The sequence below is a fragment of the Neophocaena asiaeorientalis genome, unplaced genomic scaffold (assembly GCF_003031525.2).
Source record: "Neophocaena asiaeorientalis asiaeorientalis breed wild unplaced genomic scaffold, Neophocaena_asiaeorientalis_V1.1 scaffold223, whole genome shotgun sequence".
NCBI classification, from domain to species: Eukaryota; Metazoa; Chordata; class Mammalia; order Artiodactyla; family Phocoenidae; genus Neophocaena; species Neophocaena asiaeorientalis.
This window is the reverse complement of record NW_020175045.1, coordinates 3,673,489-3,694,805: the sequence shown is the minus strand read 5'-3', so window position 1 is coordinate 3,694,805 and position 21,317 is coordinate 3,673,489. Positions and strand designations below refer to the sequence as shown.

The window sequence follows — 21,317 nt, the reverse complement described above, 5'->3', positions numbered from 1 at the left end:
CGTGACGCCCTCCCGCGCCTGCTACCCGCTCTCGCCGCGCGCCTGGCCGGCCCCGAGCCCGCGCGCCGCCCACCGCCCGAGGTCTGCGAGGAGCTGCGCCTGGCGCTAGTGCAGCTGCTCCACCTGGCCGTACGTCTGAGCGGCGCTGCGCTCGCGCCCCACCTGGACGACGCGGTGCGCGTGCTGCGCTGCACGCTGCTTGACCCCTTCGCCGCCGTGCGCCGAGAGAGCTGCGAGTGCGCCGCGGGCCTGGCGCGAGCCACGCCAGGTGCCCGCCCTTGTCTCCTCCCACGTCGCCCCCTCCCCACGCCCGCCCTCGTCCGCACCCTGTTGCACCCGCAGCCAGGAGCGCAGTGCCTGCCCGCAGTGGATGCTCGCTGGTTGCCGAGTGAAGCATCTCCCCGTCTCAACGCCGTCCCCTCTGTCCCCCACCCCCCAGTTCTGCGCACGGGGTCTCTCCTCTGGCTCCCCGCACACTGGGCAGTAGTGGACCGAAGCCTGCCTTGATCTCAGGACCCGAACGCTGAAAGAACTCGCCCCAAGTATCACAGAAATAGCGACCTTACAGAAGGGTCTCAAGCAGCGGCACGACTGCTAAACCAGAGGGTTAGCTTGGCTGTCACGAAGAGCCCCTGGTCGTGACTTCCTGTGAGGCCTTTAGGAAGTGGGGTGGCTTTGCCTGAGGCGGTGCCGATCCAGCTTCCTGCGGTCGTGCTGGCTGGCTGGCAGCAGGCTCATCCAGAGGTGGGGACGCGCAGTGTCTCCCCACTCAGTGTACTCTGGAGTGCCTGTGGCAGCCATCTGCAGCTTCAGGTTCTCCCTCCCAGCTCTTGTGTTCAGCTGAGATGGGTCCAGCCCCAGCCTTTTCCCTTTGGTCCTCCCAAGTCTCTGGGTCGGAGAGGTGGTGTTTGGGTCACACGCCCAACTCTGCACCTCTTCTGGTGCTGGGGTACAAAGCTGTGTGTGGCCAGCCCAAGGGAACTGGGCCAGGGTTGACGCTCACAAGCTCCCCTGGTGACTGATGGTCTCCCCGTCCCACAGACCACTTCCACATGCAGTCGGAGTCCTTGATCGGCCCCCTGATGCAGTCCATCTCCCACCAGCACTGGAAGGTGCGGGTGGCCGTCATCGAGGCCACGGGCACGGTGATCCAGTTTGGCAGCGGGAAGTCAGTGGATGACGTCCTTCCTCACTTTGCTCAGCGGCTCTTTGATGATGTCCCCCAGGTAACCAGAGTTTCTCCTCCAGGCAGTCCCTTTTCTCCACCAGAAGTGTGCCAGTGTGCTATTTGTCACTCCCTCACTTTTGTCTTTTTTTTTAAGACACTATATGTGACGTTAAATGTCCTTCCATCATTCGCGGTCACAGGTGTTCCTATTTGACGTCTTTGAGAAGCTGGGGGAGACCTGAGTTGTCTTAATATATTTGTTATTCTTAATTCTAAGGAATGGGGAAGAGGACTGCTTCCTTTTAGGAAGGAACTCTAAACTGAGTATTTCCACGGTTTGCAGAAGCATCTGTAACACCCTCCTCCATCAAGGTGATTTAATCAAAAAGCCGCAGAGGTTGGCAAACGAGGCCTGGGAGGAGGATGGAGCCAGGGTTGGTGTGTTGGGGTAACTCCTTCCATTGGCTTTGGGGCCTGAGGAGAGACAGACAGACAAGACAGGCAGGCAGGTGGAGGTGAGAGAACCGGCTCTTTTGTTGGCAGAAGCCAGCTCAGAGGGCGTGTCGTGGATTTGAGGCCGTGTCGTGGATTTGAGGCCGTGGGGAGCAGAGTGAAGGCTGTGAGGGCAGGCTCTCTCCCAAAGGGAGGATGGGGTGAAGGGCTCCGGTCCCTTGAGGTGGGAGGAGCGGTGGTTGCCGGTGGGGGACTTGCAGGGTGGTTGGCCCGTGGCCCCTGTGGCCCCGACAGCAGAAGTGCCAGCCTCCTCGTGTCCTGTCCATCCATACATTAAATATCATCTCATTCCTTCCCACAGAAGTCCTCCACGTCCGAGGCTTGGGGCTGCTGTAAGGTACGCAGGGCCCCCAGCTGGAGCTGGCCTCCCGCTCCAGGCCTGGGTCTGGCCCCAGGCCGCTCGCAGCAACCCACCCTGCCTCCAACCACACGTTCTTGATTTGTTTCTTTCTTCTTTTTTTTTTATTGGCATATAGTTGATTTACAATGTTGTGTTAATTTCTGTTGTGCAGCCAAGTGATTCAGTTAGACATATATGTACGTTGTCTTTTAGACGCTTTTCCATGCTGGTTTATCACAGGATGTTGAATATAGTTCCCCGTGCTCTACAGTAGGACCTTGTTGTTTACCCATCCTGTATATACTAGTTTGCATCTGCTAATCCCGAACTCCCACTCCATCCCTCTCCCACCCTCCTCCCCCTTGGCAACCACAAGCGTGTTCTCTGTGTCTGTGCGTCTATTTCTGTTTCATAGATAGGTTCATTTGTGTCGTATTTTAGATTCCACATGTAAGTGATATCACATGGTATTTATCTTTCTCTGACTTACTTCACTTAGTATGACAATCTCTAGGTCCATCCGTGTTGCTGCAAGTGGCATTATTTCATTCTTTTTTTACGTCTGAGTAATATTCCACTGTATATATGCACCACATCTTCTGTATCCATTCCTCTGTCCATGGACATTTAGGTTGCTTCCATGTCTTGGCTATTGTGAATAGTGCTGCTGTGAACATAGGGGTGCGTGAATCTTTTCGAATTATGGCTTTCTCTGGATATATGCCCAGTAGTGGGATTGCTGGATCATATGTTAGCTATAGCTTTAGTTTTTTGAGGAGCCTCCATACTGTTCTCCATAGTGGCTGCACCAACTTACATTCCCACCAACACTGTAGGAGGGTTCCCTTTTCTCCACACTCTCCAGCATTGGTTATTTGTAGACTTTTTAATGATGGCCATTCTGACCTGTGTGAGGTGATACCTCACTGTAGTTTTGATTTGCATTTCTCAAATAATTACCAATGTTGAGCATCTTTTCATGTGCCTGTTGACCATCTGTATGTCTTCTTTAGAGAAATGTCTATTTAGGTCTTCTGCCCATTTTTCGATTGGGTTGTTTGGTTTTTTGTTGTTGAGCTGTATGAGCTGTTTGTATATTTTGGTAATTAATCCCTCGGTCACATCATTTGAAAATATTTTCTCCCAGTCCATAGGTCATCTTTTTGTTTTGTTTATGGTTTCCATGGCTGTACAAAAGATTGTGAGTTTGATTAGGTCCCATTTGTTTATTTTTGCTATTATCTCTGTTGCTTTGGAGACTGACCCTTTGTATGATTTATGTCAGAGAATGTTTTGCTTATGTTCTTTTCTAGGAGTTTTATGGTGTCATGTCTTAAGTTTAAGTTTTTAAGCCATTTTGAGTTTATTTTTGTGTATGGTGAGAGGGTGTGTTCATTGATTTACATGCGCCTGTCCAACTGTCCCAACACCACTTGCTGAAGAGGCCGTCTTTTCCCCATTGTGTATTCTTGCCTCTTTTGTCAAAGATTAATTGTCCATGGTTGTGTGGGTTTATTTCTGGGCTCTCTAGTCCATTGATCCATATGTTTGTTTTTGTGCCAATACCATGCTGGTTTTTTTTTTTAAATAAATTTATTTATTTTTGGCTGCGTTGGGTCTTCGTTGCTGCACACGGGCTTTCTCTAGTTGTGGCGAGCGAGGGCTGCTCTTTGTTGCAGTGCACGGACTTCTCATTGCAGTGGCTTCTTGTGGCGCATGGGCTTAGTTGCTCTGCGGCATGTGGGATCTTCCCAGACCAGGGCTCAAACCCGTGTCCCCTGCATTGGCAGGCGGATTCGTTTTTTTTTTTTTTCGGTACGCAGGCCTCTCACTGCGGTGGCCTCTCCCGTTGCGGAGCACAGGCTCCGGACGCGCAGGCTCAGCGGCCATGGCTCACGGGCCCAGCCGCTCCACGGCATGTGGGATCTTCCCAGACCGGGGCACAAACCCGTGTTCCCTGCATCGGCAGGCGGACTCTCAACCACTGCGCCACCAGGGAAGCCCGGCAGGCGGATTCTTAACAACTGCACCAAGGAAGCCCCTACCATGTTCTTTTGATTACTGTAGCTTTATAGTATTGTCTGAAGTCTGGGAGGGTTATGCCTTCTGCTTTTTTCTTTTTCCTCAGGTTTGCCTTGGCAATTCTGGATCTTTTATGATTCCATGTAAATTTTAGGATTATTTGTTCTCACTCTATGAAAACTGTCATGGGTAATTTGATAGGTATCACATTAAATCTATAGATTTCTTTATGTTTTATAGCTTTCAGCACATAAGTCCTTTACCTCCTTGGTCAGGTTTATGCCTAAGTATTTTAATTTTTTGGTTGCAATTTTTAAAAGTTTTTTTTGTTTTAATTTCCTTATGATGTTTCATTGTTAGTGTAAAGAAATGCAACCAATTTCTGTATGTTAATCTTGTATCCTGATACTTTGCTGAATTTGTTCATCAGTTCTAGTAGTTTTTGTGTGGAGTCTTTATGGTTTTCTAAATATAGTATCATGTCATCTGCATATAGTGAGAATTTTACCTCTTCTGTTCCAACTTGGATACCTTTTATTCTTTTTTCTTATCTGATTGCTGTGGCTAGGACTTCCAATATATGTTGAATGGAAGTGGTGAGAGTGGAGGAAGACTTTCAGCTTTGCAGCGTTGAGTATTGTGTTGGCTGTGGGTTTGTCACAAGTAGCTTTTATTATGTTGAGATATGTTATTTCTGTACCCACTTTGGTAAGAGTTTTTATCATGAATGGATGTTGAATTTTATCAAATGCTTTTTCTGCATCTCTTGAGATGAGCACGTGGGTTTTGTCTTTTGTTGATGTGGTGTTTCACATTGATGGGTTTGCGTATGTTGAACCATCCTTGTGACCCTGGGATGAGTCCAACTTGACCGTGGTGTATGATCTTTTTTATGTGTTCTTGGATTGGGTTTGGTAACATTTGGTTGAGAATTTTTGCATCTATATTCATTGAAGATATTGGCCTATAATTTTCTTTTTTGGTGGTGTCTTTGTCTGATTTTGGTATCAGGGTGATGGTGGCTTCATAGAATGTCTTTGGGAGTGTTCCCTCCTTTTCAGTCTTCTGGAAGAGTTTGAGGAGGATAGGTGTACATTCTTTGTATGCTTGGTAGAATTCCTCAGTGAAGCCACCCAGTCCTGGATTTTTGTTTGCAGAGAGTTTTTGTTTTGTTTCTGTTTGTTTGTTTTTTGCCACACCATGCAGCTTGTGGGATCTTAGTTCCCCAAGAAGGGATTGAACCTGGGCCCTGGCAGTGAAAGTGCCAAGTCCTAACCACTGCACCGCCAGGGAATTCCCTGCAAGGAGCTTTTTTTTTTTTTTTTAAATTACTTTATTTATTTATTTATGGCTGTGTTGGGTCTTCATTTCTGTGCGAGGGCTTTCTCTAGTTGTGGCAAGCGGGGGCCACTCTTCATCGCGGTGTGCAGGCCTCTCACTATCACGGCCTCTCTTGTTGCGGAGCAGAGGCTCCAGACGCGCGAGCTCAGTAATTGTGGCTCACGGGCCCAGTTGCTCCGCGGCATGTGGGATCTTCCCAGACCAGGGCTCGAACCCATGTCCCCTGCATTGGCAGGCAGGTTCTCAGCCACTGCACCACCAGGGAAGCCCAGGGAGCTTTTTTATTACAGATTCTACTTAACTTCTAGTAATTGGTCTGTTTAAGTTCTCTATTTCTTCGTGTTTCAATTTTGGTGAGCTGTATGTTTCTAGACACTTGTCCATTTCTTCTAGGTTGTCAAATTTGTTGACGTATAATTGTTCATAGTATTATCTTATGGTCTTTTGTATTTCCGCAGTATCAGTTGTTATTTTTCCTTTTTCATTTCTTATTTTATATATTTGGAACCTCTCTCTTTTCTTCTCGTTGAGCCTAGCCAGAGATTTGATGATTTCCTTTTATATTATGCTTATGTTCTCTTCTTTTTGGGTTTTGTGAATCTGTTGTATGTTTTCGATTTGTGGTTACCCTGTTTTTCCAGTATGTTAACCCATAGTTATATCTACTTACTTTAGACTGATAGTCATTAGGGGCTCAAACACATTCTAAAAGAAAAAAAAAATCGACATTTTCTTACTCTTCTTGCCCACGTTTTATGATGTTGATGTCCTCTTTTACATCTTCATCTCAGTTATCCTTTCGTCATTCATTGTGGCTATTTTTGCTGCCACAAAAATTTTTTACATTTTTTTTAACCTGTATACTGGCTTATTTAAGTGATTTACTTTCCAATTGTGATTTTTCTCTTTCCTATAGCTTCTTGCTTCTTTTCTATCTAGAGAAGACTTTTCAATATTTCTTTTAGGATAGGTTTAGTATTGCTGTGTTCTTCTAGTTTTTGCTTCTCTGAGAAATTCTTTTTCTCTCCTTCTATTCTAAATGGTAATCTTGCTGGATAGAGTATCCTAGGTTGCAGATTTTTCCCTTTCAGGACTTTGAATATATCTTGCCACTCCTTTCTGGCCTGCAGCGTTTCTGTAGAGTAATCAGCTGATCGTCTTATGGGGGCTCCCTTATAATTAACTCTTTATTTTGATTTGTTTCATTTTTTAAAACAGCTTTATCAAGCCATAATTTACATACCATACAATTCCCTCACTTAAAGCGTTCAATGTTTTTGATATATTACATCATTAATTTTAAATTTTTTCGTAAAATGTTTATAACAAAATTTGCCATTTTAGCCATTTTTAAGTGCACAGTTCAGTGATATTAAGTACATTCACAGTGCTGTGCAACCATCACCACCCTCCAAAACTTTTTTTATCATCGCGAACAGAAACTGTGACCATTAAGCAATTACTCCCCGTCCCCCCCACCCCCCAATGACCTCTAATCTTTCTGTCTCTCTGGATCTGACAATTTAGCTGTTTCATGTAAGTGGAATCAGGATGGGGTCTGTTGTGACTGGCCTCTCTCACTCAGCATTGTGTTGGTGAGCTCCACCCGTCTGTGGCAGGTGTCAGTGCTTTGCTCCTTTTAAGGCTAAAGAGCATCCACCGTGTGGACAGACCACACTGTGTCCCTCCATTCATCCGTCCACGGACTCTTGGGTTGTTGCCACCTTTTAGCTGTTGTGCATAGGGATGCTGAGGACGATGGTGTGCAGGGATCCGTTTGAGTCCTGCTTCACTTCTTTCGGGTAAACACTCAGGAGTGGAATTGCTGTGTCCGTCCTACAGTAACACGTGTGTAGCTTGTTGGAGTCACCAAATTGTTTTCCACGTGGCTGCACTGCTTTGCATTCCTACCAGCAATGTACAAGGGATCCAGTTCCTCTGCATCCGTGAGCTGGTATCTCCCTGTGGTTTTGACTTGCATTTTCCTGAGGATTAGTGATTAGTGATGTTGGGTACCTTTCTCTGTGCTGGTCACAGTTACTGTATACAATGAAACATTGAACTTGCACGAGTCAGGACAGTTTTGCTAGTGTGTGTGCAGACAGCCAGAATGGCTCCAGGTGCCTGTTCTATTACACAGGAAGATTAGAGGCTCTGATCACTTACCCAGGAAGTGATGAGAGGCCCGTCCCTCCCTACTTTCTCAGCAGGGGACCCAGAGGGATGGCCTCGCTTTTCCCTCGGGAGCCTGGTCACTTGAGGTCTGCAGGATACGTCCAAGGAGGTGGGAAGGGGTGGTGTCCCGGTGCAGCAGGGCTGTCACAGCTTCCTCCAGGCCCAGAAAGGCCCCGGCCCCCTGAGTGCACCATCCAGGTGAGAGCACCCAGCTCAGGTTAAGTCACTGCCTATAAACAGGCACGTGCCCTCGGTTGCCCCAGGCTCGCCCTGACCGTCGGGCGCTCCCTCTGCACATTGCTCGTCTCTGATTGTGGGTGTTTCATCTAGAAGACGGAGTTCTGTGTGCTTTGTGTAGGTGGGATAAAGCACTGACCCTGTTGTTGAGGCTCCAAGGATGTGACCGTAAAGGTGTTTGCCCAGGAGCCTGCCTGGGAACAGCCCCACCTGCCCCGCTGCTGGCGCCCCACAGGCGATCAGCTCAGGCCCTTGGGCGCTTGTGCGCACCTGCCCTGGGCCAGAACCCTGGTGGAAGGGAGAGGGAGCAGGTCTGGTTGGCCCCCAGCCCCTCACTGGCGCTCAGGAATGACAGGGGGGGCCACGGGGAGGGGGGTAGATGGAAGGGGAGGGGAGGGGCGGTTGAAAGAATGAAACTTACCTCCCAGGTGAGTTTCAGTGACGTAGAGGAGAATCTGAAGCCGAGGCAAGGCGGCTGCTCCTCGTCCAGTGCTGGCTACTTCGGGAGCCCGCGGGGTGTGATGTAACCCGAGCCCCCATGGGTGGGATCCTGCCCGACTAAGCTGGAACGGGCATCGGAATCCTTGGTCCAATCAGAACATGATAAAAACAGAGGCCTGTTGCTGCTCCCTGGGTCACATGCGACATGAAGCTCACCTCTTCCCTGCAGTGGGTGAGGTGGGTAGAGGCACGCACGTCACCTTCTTGGACATAGGCGGCCAGTGCCCAGCCCAGCCAGGAGGTTCCCACACAGGAGGCCGCAAACGTGCCACAGGGCTGAGGCGGGGCTGCAGGACCTGCTGTGGCCAGTGGAGGGTCCGGCCTGAGCCCGGAGGACAGGGGTTGAAGCAGCGAGACCTAGGGAGCTAGCATCTCGTTCCAGGCCCGAGATGGGGATGCAGAGCTGCCAGAGCACCTGAGCGGGCTCTGGCGCCTCTGTGTGCCCGCACGGGGGACCTGGGGCTGCCGTGGGCCCCACGCGCGTGAAGGCCGCTCACCCTCCTCTGCTTGCAGGTGCGCCAGGCGGTGGCGCGCGTGGTCGGGGGCTGGCTGCTGCACCTGCGGGACCGCTACTCATTCTTGCACAGGCTCATCCCGCTTCTCCTGAGCAGCCTCGACGATGAGATCCCCGAGATCGCGTAAGTGGCAATGTGGCGGACAGGCCGAGGTTCTGGGTGCCAGGGCAAGCACGTCCCGCCCCAGAGCCGCCGTGCCGCGCGCCTCCCTCCTGCTCGCCTCACCAGGCGCTGGCTTTTCCTAAGCTGTTGTTTACGGCGGTGGTTGTTTCCTTTGGTGCAGAGTCTCGCGGGAGCCACCGTGTCCCCGCATCCCGCATGCTTGGAGGCCACGGGGCTTCGACAGTACAGTTTTGCATCTTTAGCACTTTGCTTGGGTTAGTGATGGAGGCATGGCAGACTCACGGGTGAGCTCCCTCGGGCAGAGACCCGGCCGCCCCCCCGAGGGCGCCCCCTGACCCGGGTCTGTGTTGTGCGGCAGGTGCGGGGCAGCCGGCCTCTGGGAGCAGGTCGGGCTGCGCTGGCAGATGGAGAATGAGGAGGACCTCAAGGACAAGCTGGACTTCGCTGGCCCGCCCCCCGCACACCACCCCTCGCCAGGTGAGCGCGGCCAGCCCAGGCCAGCGGTGCAGCAGGGCGAGTCCCGGAGGTAGAGCCGGACGGCGGGAAGGGCCTCCCTCGCGGTCCTGGGCCGGCCTCCCTGGGTACGTGAGGGTACAGCCAGCCGAGGAGCGTGAGCCTGATGGGGAAACGTTGGAAATGGGTGGTGCTTTGTCATCTCACAAAGCTGTTCTGTGAGCTTCACCTGGAGAAGCAAACACACAGGTAGCCGGTGAGACGCAGTCCTCATGTTCCGGGTGATGCTACCCTCAGAGCCTCCCGTTGCTGGACCTCCCGTCCTGCCCCTTGTCGTGGTTCTCTGCCAGACCGTGAGCGCCCGCGGGTGCGTGTGTGTGCGCGGGCACGCCATGTGTTCCCTTAGCTCTTGAGTCAGATCCGGACTGCATTTCCAAGGAAGCCCCCTGCCTGCCGGGCTGCAGCCCCCCTCTTTGCGCCTCAACCCCACATGTGTCTAGTTTCTTCTGCTCTGGAAACACTTCCTGTCTAGGAACGAAGTCCCTTCCACTGAACTTGGTCGGACGCCTGTATCACTGCAGCCTGTCTGCAGGTGTCTTCTTACAGTGGAGTGATGGTGGAGTGCCGCTGGCAGGGACAGAGCCTGGTATACATGCACCGGGTCAGACAGGCAGCACCATGGGAGGGACCGGGAGCGGGGCCCGCAGGCCCCTCCAGCCCCGGTCAGGTGAAGTCGGGCTCGGACGGCCACCCTGGAGGGGACGCCTTGCACGAAGGGCGGCATGAAGACAACTGCTCACGCCTCGTGTGCACCCGCTGCTGTTCACTGTGAGACCCAGAAGGCGGCTCCTCCCCCATACCTGGGAGGCCCGTGGGTTTTTTTTGGTCCACGTGTTTATTCATGCAGCTTCACCTCCCACGCTGCACAACTGCTACAAGGGGTAATCACGCGTGTTCTGGAGAAGGTACAAAAATTAGCTGCCAGCAGGGTTTTTTCTGATTGAGTAAAGTTTGAGAATGCACCGTCTTAAATTATCATGTCTGCCGTATCAAGTACAGGAAAGGAGGCTTCAGAGCCATCTTCAGAGTGAGGCGCGCATCTCTGGAAATGCCTCTCAGGCCGTGTGCCCGCCTGTCAGTGGACCACTCCCCAGACGACAAGGGACATGTCGTCAGGAAGAAAAGGGCATTTATTGTTTTCCTTTTTGTTTTTTACAAAATTATAACAAGCTCACTTAAACCACCAGCAGAATCTGAAACATTTAGAATTAGTTCTCTCATATACCATAAAAAGAGAAAAGCAACAGGAACAAAAATCAAAGTGAGGCCTCAGTACAAGCTGTTCTTTTTACTAAAACACGCTTTAAACTTTGACATGTCACAGTCTCATTTCTATCTCTAGAGTTGTTTTGAGTCTTTAAGGTCAAAATCTTGTAATCAAAATCCTCGAAGGCTTTTTTATAGAAATTGAGAAACTTATCCTGAAATTCATAAGGAAACGTAAAGGACCTAGCACAGCCAAAACTGAAGACAAAGGCCCAGGTTGAAAGATGAGTACTTCTGGTTTTAAGACATAAAACGCAGTAATCAAGATGGTGAGGTTATGAACATAAAAACAGACCGACATGGACTTCCGTGGTGGCGCAGTGGTTAAGAATCTGCCTGCCAATGCAGGGCGCACGGGTTCGATCCCTGGTCCAGAAAGATCCCACATGCCGCGGAGCAGCTAAGCCCGTGTGCCACAACTACTGAGCCTGTGCTCTGGAGCCCGCGAGCCAGCCACAGCTTCTGAGCCCGTGTGCCACAACTACTGAATCCCACGCGCCTAGAGCCCGTGCTCCACAACAAGAGAAGCCACTGCAATGAGAAGCCCATGCACCACAATGAAGAGTAGCCCCCACTCACCACAACTAGAGAAAGCCTGTGCGCAGCAACGAAGACCCAATACAGCCAAAAATAAATTAAAAAAATAAAAAATCAGACCAACAGACCAGTGGAACAGAGCAGAGTCCAGAAACAGACACAGGCGTGTGGACTCTGAATTTTGGCAAGTTGCAAAGACAAGGGGAGAAAAGACGTCTCAGCAATGGTGCTGGAATCACTGGATGTGCAAAAAAAGTGGGCTTGGATCCAACCATCCTGATAAATGAAAATTAACCCCAAATGCCATGTGGATCTAAGGGTACGACCTAAATACACTCCACAAAAGAATGAGTGATAAATTGCTTTTCATCAAAGTGAAAACTTCTGCTCTTTGAAAGACATTAAGAGAATGAAACGACAGGGCACAGACTGAGAAGATGTTTGCAAATTGTTTACATAAGGATTTGTGTCCAGAGCACAGAGAGGACTCTCAAACTCAATATCAAGAACACAATCCAGTTTTTTTAGTGGCAAAAAAAGTTTGAAAAGACACTTCACTGAAGACACACAGATGTCAAACAAGCCCATGAGTCAGTGCTCGTGAGAATGCACATCAAAGCCACAAGGAGATGCCCCTCCCCGCCTGGAGGCTTGACCTAAGACTGCCCATGCCAGGTGTGGTGCAGACATGGAGGAGCTTCAGGCCTTGTGCACGGCGGGGGAGGGCAGACAGCAGTGCAGCAGCGTTGGAAAACCGCTCGGCCATTTCTTAATCAGTATAGTGCCCACCTTCCATGTGCTTAGCCGTGGCGCTCCAGGGCGCCCACCCAAGAGAAGTCTCGTCGGCGACAGCCCACGGCAGAACCGCTCAGACGTCCATCGGCAGGTAGACAGACAGACTGTGGTCTGTCCGTGTGCTGGAACGCTGCTCAGCAGTGAGCAGGGCCCGGCGCCCCCCACCACTTGCTGGGCCTTGGAGCGGAGGAAGCCCGGCAGAGAGGAGCGTGTGCGGCGCAGCTGCACTCACAGAAAATCGGGAAATTGCGGCTCCCCGTAGCGACAGGAAGCCGGCCGGGGCTGCGCGGTGGGAGGGGAGGGCATCGTCGGGAGCACAGGGACCTTCTGGTGACAGGTGCGCGTTATCTTGATGGCCGCGATGGTTCGCAGTGGTATCCATCTGTCAGAACTACAGGGTTGTGCCCTTCGAGCATGTAGGTTACTGTGTGTCACACCTCAGGATTGCTGTAAAGACTTAAAGTAAATTATGACACTTGGTGGCGTCATTTCTGTCTTCAGAGGTGGTTTGAGTTTTTTAAGACCTCAAAATAAAACCCGTAGGTGTGCCTTAAGTGAGGAATGTGTAGTAAGTGACTTCGCACATGAATCGTTGAGATCTTGCTTGTAAATTTCACGGGTTCCCATCCATCTTTATGACCCACAGGGAGCCGCCCGGGGCTGGGCTGCCGGGAGCTGGTCTTCAGAAACCTCTCCAAGATCCTTCCCGCCATCTGTCACGACATCACCGACTGGGTGGTGGCGACCAGGGTGAAGTCGGCGCAGCTGCTGGCGGTACTGCTGCTGCACGCGGAAGGCCACATCACGCAGCACCTGGAGCCCGTCCTGCGCACCCTGCTCCACGCCTGTGCCGACGAGGAGAAGGCCGTGGTCCGCAGTGTGAGTGGCATTCCGCTGTCCTCAGGGGCTGCACGCACCCGTCCTAGTTCTGCAGTCTGTGAACTTGGATACATATCAGCAGTCGCGCAGTCGCCCCTGTGTGAAGGTGTAGATGTTTCTGTGGCCCCCGGGCTCTCCCCAGCCTTCTGCATCCAGCCTGCGTGCCCATAAAAAATGGCGTTTAACGGTTCTCTTTAAGCATGTGCAGGTGAGCGGCCCTGTGTCTGAAGGTAAACACATCCTCCACCCGCAGGCCACTGCAGTGGTCACTGCTCGGACAGACGTGCAGAGCCGCCCCCATGAGTCCAGCTCAGGCAGCCGGGCCTCAGAGAGGACGCTCTGCCAGCCCTGCCCACGCCAAACGGCATGAACTCCTTCCCCTGGCGCTTCTGAGCTCACGCGGGGACTCACCAGTTTTCGTGGGCGTTTGAGCACACGTTAGGAAGAGACGGGCCTGCAGGGCTGCTTCTGGCAGGTGAAAGCGGGCACGGCAGACGCAGAGCAGCGAGGGGCTGAGAGGGGCGGCAGCCTCAGGCCTCCTCCGTCTGCCCTCAGTGCACGAGATCTGCAGAGCTGATCGGGACCTTCGTCAGCCCGGAGGTGTTTCTGAAGTTGATCTTGTCGATGCTGAGGAAGTCTCCCTCCCCCTCCGGCCTCCTGGTCTTTGCCTCCGTCATCCGAGGCTGCCCGAGGGAGGCCCTCCGGCCGCACGTGAAGGTCATCGCCGTGGAGCTGGCCCACGCTCACATCTGCCAAGGGTCTGAAAATGTAAGCATGCGTGGGAGAGGGTGGGGCTGGGGGGATCGTAGAGTCCACCCATCTCCATGGTGACTCGGTCCCCTGTGGGACCATCCACACATAGCAGTTGTCAGTCCCACAGGCCTCTCGGGGATATCTGACCAGCGTGGTAGCTGGGATGCAGCCCTGATGTCCTCCTGTTTGGACCCACGTGCCTCCTGGCCCGTTCTTCCATCCACCATGGCGGCCGTTTAAAGTAAAATGAAACAAAGTGCAAAGGCAGTTCCTCAGTCACGCTGGCCGCATGTCGAGCGCCCAGTAGCCCGTGTGGCCAGCACTGGGCGGTGTCAGATAGAGCGCATCCGTCGTCGAGGGCAGTTCTGCTCTACGGGTGGCGCTGCTGTGGGTGGTCTCAGCTGGAGACCCCCACCCCACCCACCCCCAGAGAACCTGTGAGTCCACGCCCCGTCTCTTGGTCCATGTCGCACACGGTGTCTCCATGGCGAGCTTATTCTTCCCCCGGTCACTTGGCTTCTAACGGGGCTTCCAACAGGCAACCTGACCTGGCAACCGTTATTGGGAGTTCTGCTTGGTGGTTACAGATTTGTTTTGTCTTAAATTGAGCAGTAAATCCATTACATCTGAAGCTGAAACAATGTAGGTAGTTAGGCTTAGTCATTTGGAATAATTTACAATTGTTTGCTGTTGAAGGAAAAATAACGACCTTGTTTTCGTGTGGCTGTGATGGGCTTAAACCCTGAGTCTTTGCATTGGCCAGTCACCCTCCCATCTCTCTGTAGAGCAACGAGAGTTTGCCTCACCAGGCGTCTGACCCATGCACTGCAGGCCCCCTGGGCCATGGGAAGCTGGCCCCGCACAGCTGACACTTGACAGTGGCTGCCATGGCCACAGAGCTGGACCGCAGGGGTGCCCAGATACCGCTCAGCTGCCGGGAGATGCACTTCCACACCTGCATCTGGCCTTAACTCTGACATACGTTCACAGTCGTGTGGGAACCATCTTAATAAGCCTATAAGGCAGCTTCTGAAACGCAGATGGGGGGGATGGAACAGAGGTCTTGGAGGGGGGACGTTCGTGGGCTTTTTCACCTGCTCCTGGTATTTTCAACCATATTTCAACTTTTCCCAAAACCCATTTTTAAGATAAACTATGATTATCTAAAAATGTGGGAAAAAGTTTCACATTTTTACTCCACTGGTTCCAACAAGGATTTTCATTCCAGAAGCATTTCTGTTCTAGAAGGTGCAGCTTGAAAGTTTGTGTAGGTGTTTCAGTACACGTGTTGCAAGCTGTATAGCAAAGGAAACGTCTTTTCACACCTGAGTGTTGTTACAGGAAACTTTGGTCCCTTGATCCATCTAGTTCAGAGTGCACACTTGGTTCCTCTTCCTCCAGTCCTTCCAGGAAAGATTTACTCGGTCCTGCAAACAGAGGGGCCCCTTCCTGACAGTTCCATCCACACATGTGTCTCTAGACACGTTCCAGCCTTTGGCCAAGGGACCAGCCGGTGTGAACCCCAGTCGTGCGACCCACTCCCATCCTCGCACACCTGTGGCCAGAATGCACGGCTTCCGCACAGGGAGGGGTCGTCCTAGTGTTTCCTACAGTCGTTCTCCAGGGACTGTGAGGACAGACCTCAAATGCTTCAAGACCAAACTAAATGTAAAGCCCCGGCTTGAGCCAACAGGGCCCCAGAGACGTTCTGCTCATCTGCCTGGGCCTGGGCTCAGCTGACAGGACCTGAGCCTCTGCTTTGAAATCTGGCTGTTTATCGACAGGGGACTGAGATGCAGAAACGGTTGATAAAACAGAAGTAACTCGTTTCCTCCTGTTTACTCAGGAATCGGGTGTGGGGTCTGGGATGGGAGTGCCTGGCGCTTTCCCCGGTGAAGTTGTGGCATCTCCCTCTGTGTCAGTTCCCTCTGTGTCTTGTTTTCTTTTTCTGTGTGTGTGTGTGTGTGTAGGTAGGTAGGTGTTGAAAATCCTCTGGTTAAATATCGTGAAATCCGTGAACATTAAGGCCCTGTTTCCTCAGAGGTGGTGCCGTGTTCACAGCAGGAGGGCAATGCTTGTGAAGGACACAGACCTTTGGTTAGTTCTAGCATCTGGAGGTGTCGTGAGATGGCTCAGCCAATGCTGAGAGCAACTCCCTGTTTATTTTACTTTTTTTAATTCTTAAAATTCATCGTCGTCTGCGTTGCATCTTCATTGCTGTGCACAGGCAGCGAGTAGGGGCTACTCTTCGTTGCGGTATGCGGGCTTCTCATTGCAGTGGCTTCTCTTGTTGCGGAGCACGGGTTCTAGGTGTGTGGGCTTCAGTAGTTGTGGCGCGTGGGCTTCAGGAGTTGTGGCACACGGGCTCAGTAGTTGTGGCTCACGGGCTCTAGAGCACAGGCTCAGTAGTTGTGGCGCACAGGGTTAGTTGTTCCTCAGCACGTGGGATCTTCCCGGACCAGGGCTCGAACCCGTGTACCCTGCACTGGCAGGTGGATTCTTAACCACTGCACCACCAGGGAAGTCCCAATCCCTGTTTATTTTAATTGAAAGAATGGTAGCTCCTTAAATATGTATTGTAGGTCATTTAGAAATTAGCCAAAATCATGCCCTCAAAAAAATCAATCAATCAGTCAATCCAGGTCTGAAAGAAATGGGGCTGTGGGAAAAGTAAGTGTTTGAATAAAACACCAAGTTTGGCTTCTCGGGGGAGTTAGGACCCCGGAGTGGCTGGGGACATGCCACAGTGAATTTTTTGTTTAAACTTCTATGATTTATGTCACTTGTGAATGAGTCTTAGGATTTTAGAGCTGATTCAGAATTTAGAACCAATCCATTGTCTAGCCAAATCTTCACCAAACTTTTGAGCTCACACCCCCATTAGTAAAAAAAAAAAAACCTTAAGCATTTTGCCCTGGTTCCCTCTGTCCTTTATGAAACATAGCAGAGCAGGCGTGTGGGAGGGGTGTTCTAGGCAGTTCTTCCTCTGGGGCCCCCACCCCGTGCCCACTCCTGGCCCCCATTTCACAGTGGATGAGGCTGGAGCCTGGGAGGTGAGAGAAGGGCTCGACCCAACCGAGGTGTCACCTTGACCCCCGGCAGTCTGGAAGCATCTTTGAATCACAGAATTTTATTTTTCTTAACTTAGTATTATAGAAACACTCAGAAGTGCACAGAAGGGGAGGGGAGCACTGTGCACCCCTCGTGCCTGCCGCCCGGTTCCAGCCACATCCCCCTCAGTCCAGCTTCTCTCTGACTTTGGGGGTGGGGTGGGAAGAGCTGGGGTACTGAGAGCAAATCCAGGTTCCCTGTCCTTCCACTCGTCACTACTACAGTGTCTGTCACTAACACATGCAAACTTTTTAAAAATGTAACTCAAATACCATTAAGCACTTAACAGAGTTGCCGTGAATTCCTTGATTCTCAGGGATTCAACAGGGATTCGGTTTCCCTGTTGTGCAGAGGGACACCCTCTTTATGGCTGATGTGCCAGAATCCTGGCCCAGTCCACTCGCGGGGTCGCCGTGGCTCCATGGCCCTGGTCGGTGGGGCCTCGTCTGGGCCGCCGAGCGGGTGCAGGGGTGGCTGACGGTGCCCTGCTCTTTCCACAGCGCCTGTACGGGGAGCGCCTGCTGCAGTGCGTGCAGGCCGTGGTGTCCGTGAGCCGGGAGGACTGCCGAGGGGCCGGCGTGCCGCTCATGGAGGTGCTGGTGACTGTCCTGGCACTGTGGGGACCCGCGGGCCTTGATGCCAAGGTGAGGGGGCCCTCCTGCCTTGCCTCAGCCCCTGGACGGGAGGCTGCCATCTGTCAGTCTCTGCTGTCAAACTCCAAGCCTCGGGCTTGCCCAGCCAACTGGCTACCTAAGATGAAAGAGTCTAGAACCTGCGGGGTGATTCGTTCTCTAGGCGGCCTCAGGGGCACATGGGATTTTAAATTCCCTCCAACTGCCCATTGGCTTCAGGGTCTCAGAGTGAGGCAGGCTGCTTAATCTTGGAGAAACAGGCAAGAAACGAGGCCTCCGTCGTCTTAGATCTACATCTGCGTGAGGTTAAGAACACATGTGTGCACCGGAGGTCAGGAGAGAAAATAATACCATGATTGTCCTATTCGGTTGCAGCCCAGCTTTACACAATTGTTTCCATTCCCCTGGCTCTGGATTTTTTTTTCAAATTCTTTTCTCCATTGAACTTCCTTGCTTCTTTATTGTTTTGGCCGTGCCGCGCGGCATGTGGAATCTTAGTTCACCAAACAGGGATCGAACCTGCATCCCCTGCATTGGAAACACGGAGTCTTAACCACTGGACCTCCGGGGAGGTGCCCCCCGCCCCGGGCTCTGTATTTAACTTAAAATCTTCTGACATCGAGCTCCCTGCGGCTGCGAGGACCATCCAGAGACCCGGCTGTCTGACCACTTCTCCCCAAGCCGAGAACCCGGCTTCTCCCCCTGGTTCTGTCTCCCCCTCTCTATCCACACTGTGTCCGGGAGGCTCCCCGCCTGCCCTCCCCTTCCCCGGGGCCTTCGTAAACTGTGTTTTCTTTCTCTCTTACAAAACCCCCTTTCCGGAGGGCTCGTGTCCGATCAGGGAGGTCATCACTGTAGGGCTGTAAATACTAGAAAAGCCGAGTCTGTCATTACGGGTGAGTCTGCAGGCCAGACTGGGGCCCCGGGACAGCCGCACAGCCTGCTGGGGGCGTCCTGTTCCTACAGCCCTGGGGGAGGAGGGTCCGGTCCTCCGTCTCCTCTGTGCCCGCAGAGCAGCAGACACGCTGTCCCCGGAGGTCTGGTCAGGTGAAGCACTCTGAGAGCAAGGACGTGGGCCCGTCTTTGGCACCCGTGGTTTAAGTCTGTTCAGTGCCGGCCCTGAAACCGCCTGCTCCCCCTTCTCCATAGATGGAGCCTGGCTGGGACTCCAGGGTGAGCCTCCCACCCTGCAGGGACTGCCCTGCCCCGGGTGGTGCCTCATGGGGGGTGGGGGGACTGTGCTTGAACTGCCTGCCCACTGTTTGTCCATTTCGTTATTTCTCATACAGACAGGAGGGGCGTCGCGGGAGCCCCGGGCCACGTGGCGTGTGCCCGAGTGGCTCTCCCTCCCTCAGGTGGTGAGGACGGGTCTCCAGTGGGATCTGTGAGTCCCAAGATCGCATTGTCCCAGCCTGTCACTTGCTCCCCCAGGTTCAGGAGGCGCTGGCCGAGCTGGCTGCGGTGGAGAGCGTGGACGGCAGCCAGGACCTCTTCCGAGCGCACGTGGGCGCCCTTCTGGAGCGGCTGGCTGCCTCGCACCAAGACTGGACCGGCCGCTCCACGGGGTTCCTGCAGTTTGACGTGGTGCTCGCTCACTCAGGTGAGCCTCAGACGGGCGCCCCGGGTGGGGTTCGGAGCGCTGGTCCCGTGGTGGCCCCAGCAGCCCCGGCACAGACGGGCACAGCTGCTCAGCACCACCCAGGAGGCGGCACGCCGAGGCCCGGTTCTTCAGAGTCACTCACAGTCACTCTCAGCCTGCGGAGAACAGCTGTTTTAAGGAACAAAACCTTAATTTAAAAGATGCTGCGAACTCTATAGTGAAGACTTGCTGTAACGTGGGTCTTTAAAGTCTGCCCAGGCACACATTTCTATGTTAAACCTTTTTTTTTTTTTTTTTGGAATAATTAGTTCAAGAGTGTGACATAGGACCAATGTACGTTTTTAATTTTGTTTATTTATTTATTTGGCTGTGTTGGGTCTTAGTTGCGGCACGCAGAATCTTTCATTGCAGCACGTGGGCTCTTCGTTGCAGCACACAGGCTTCTCTCGTTGTGGCACATGGGCTTCTGTCTAGTTGTGGTGCATGGGCTCAGTAGTTGCGGCATATGGGCTGCAGAGCATGTGAGCTCAGTAGTTGTGGCACGTGACCTTAGTTGCCCTGCAGCATGTTCATTCCTGGACCAGGGATCGAACCTGCATCCTCTGCATGGGAAGGCAGATTGTTTTTTGTTTTTTGGGTTATTTTTGCGGTACGCGGGCCTCTCACTGTTGTGACCTCTCCCGTTGCGGAGCACAGGCTCCGGACGCGCAGGCTCAGCGGCCATGGCTCACGGGCCCAACCGCTCCACGGCATGTGGGATCTTCCTGGACCGGGGCACGAACCCACGTGCCCTGCATCGGCAGGCGGACTCTCAACCACTGCGCCACCAGGGAAGCCCGGGAAGGCAGATTCTTAACCACTGGGCAACCAGGGAAGTCCCGATGTTAAACCTTGAAAGCGTGACTTTGCGTGGCATCCTGTGTGGCCCGTGCTCTTCAGTGGCGTCCCCGTGCTCTTCCCCCAGGTGCTGCCTACCCTCTGTGCCCGCTTGGCCTCCCGCCCCGGGGGTTAGGGTAGGACCGGCAGGGCAGTGGGACTCCGAGCTCGTGGCCTTGCACGCCATGCTCCTGGCCACAATGCACCCTGGCAGCAGCAGAGCTTCGGGCTACAGTGGACCCTCCAGTCACGCTTGTTTTGCTTTGACCCTGGGCTTTGAGGTGATGCCTCTGAAAAGACTGAAGTCCTGACTGAGTACAGAAGTAGCAGACCGGGAGTAAACCAGAGGGCCTGAGGGTGACGGCTTCACTTCTGACACACGATGTCCCGGGTCAGCACAGGGCCTGGCGGGGAGGGCAACTGGTGACCCGATTCTTCTGAGCTGCGGCTCACGTCTAGACCCCGGAGACTGTGTTCTCCCCATCACGTGCAGGTCCGGGTCCTGAGCACCGTCACTGCATCTGGGATCCTTCCAGGCTCGGGGACAGTGGCACAATTTGTTCATCTAGTAACAGGCATGGGAAAGGATGCTGGCTGCCAGGCTCAGGGTCAGACGTCAAGCAGCCTACATGGTCTGAATGTTGGGTTTTGGTTGGCCTTTAAAAGATTGCTTGGGGACTTCCCTGGTGGCGCAGTGGTTAAGAATCTGCCTACCAATGCAGGGGATACAGGTTCAAGCCCTGGTCCAGGAACATCCCACGTGCCGCGGGGCAACTAAGCCCGTCCGCCACAGCTAGTAAGCCTGTGCTCTAGAGCCACAACTACTGAGCCCACGTGCCACAACTACTGAAGCCCACGTGCCTAGAGCCCGTGCTCCACAACAAGAGGAGCCACCACGATGAGAAACACGTGCACCGCAACAAAGACCCAACACAGCCAAAAATAAATAAATTTTAAAAATAAATTAAAAAAAAAGTTTGCTTGACTTTAAATTTTTTTAGGAACTTGGTAAGATGTAGGGAAAAAAAGAAAGCTTACATACCGAACAATTAGAGCCATGGTGGGGGGAGGGTCAAAGGGAGAGGCGGAACCTGGCGTCCTGTGCTGAGAGCATCCTTCCCGGAGCTGAGGGTGCATGTCCGCTGGCCGTGCCCAGCATGCACCTCCGCTCGCGGCCAGAGCGGCTGCGGGGCTCCATCCTCCCGTCCTCCTGCCACGTAGGAATGAGGCCCCTGTCTGTGCTCTAGGCCCTGCCCTCGGAGAAGCCTTGCCCCAGCTGGTCCCCATCCTCAGGAGCTGCCTCCAGCCAGCCCGGGACCCACCCATGCGCCTGAAGCTCTTCTCCACCCTGTCGGGGCTGCTGCTGGGAGCCCGGGAGACGGTGGACTCGCAGGGGTAGGTCGGCTCCACCCACACGTGG

The 21,317-nt window shown here is 53.0% G+C and overlaps 1 protein-coding gene across 1 annotated transcript in view; it reads left to right on the top strand.

The window, feature by feature from the left end:
* Nucleotides 1–21,317, top strand: part of DNAAF5 (dynein axonemal assembly factor 5) — a 36,684-nt gene that overhangs the window by 328 nt on the left and 15,039 nt on the right. The window contains exons 2-10 of the mRNA XM_024763513.1: nt 2–268; nt 1,042–1,226; nt 8,811–8,935; nt 9,294–9,412; nt 12,693–12,925; nt 13,481–13,693; nt 17,290–17,433; nt 18,853–19,021; nt 21,145–21,292. Coding sequence (XP_024619281.1) covers nt 2–268; nt 1,042–1,226; nt 8,811–8,935; nt 9,294–9,412; nt 12,693–12,925; nt 13,481–13,693; nt 17,290–17,433; nt 18,853–19,021; nt 21,145–21,292 — 1,603 coding nt within the window. The remainder of the gene's footprint in view (nt 1; nt 269–1,041; nt 1,227–8,810; nt 8,936–9,293; nt 9,413–12,692; nt 12,926–13,480; nt 13,694–17,289; nt 17,434–18,852; nt 19,022–21,144; nt 21,293–21,317) is intronic.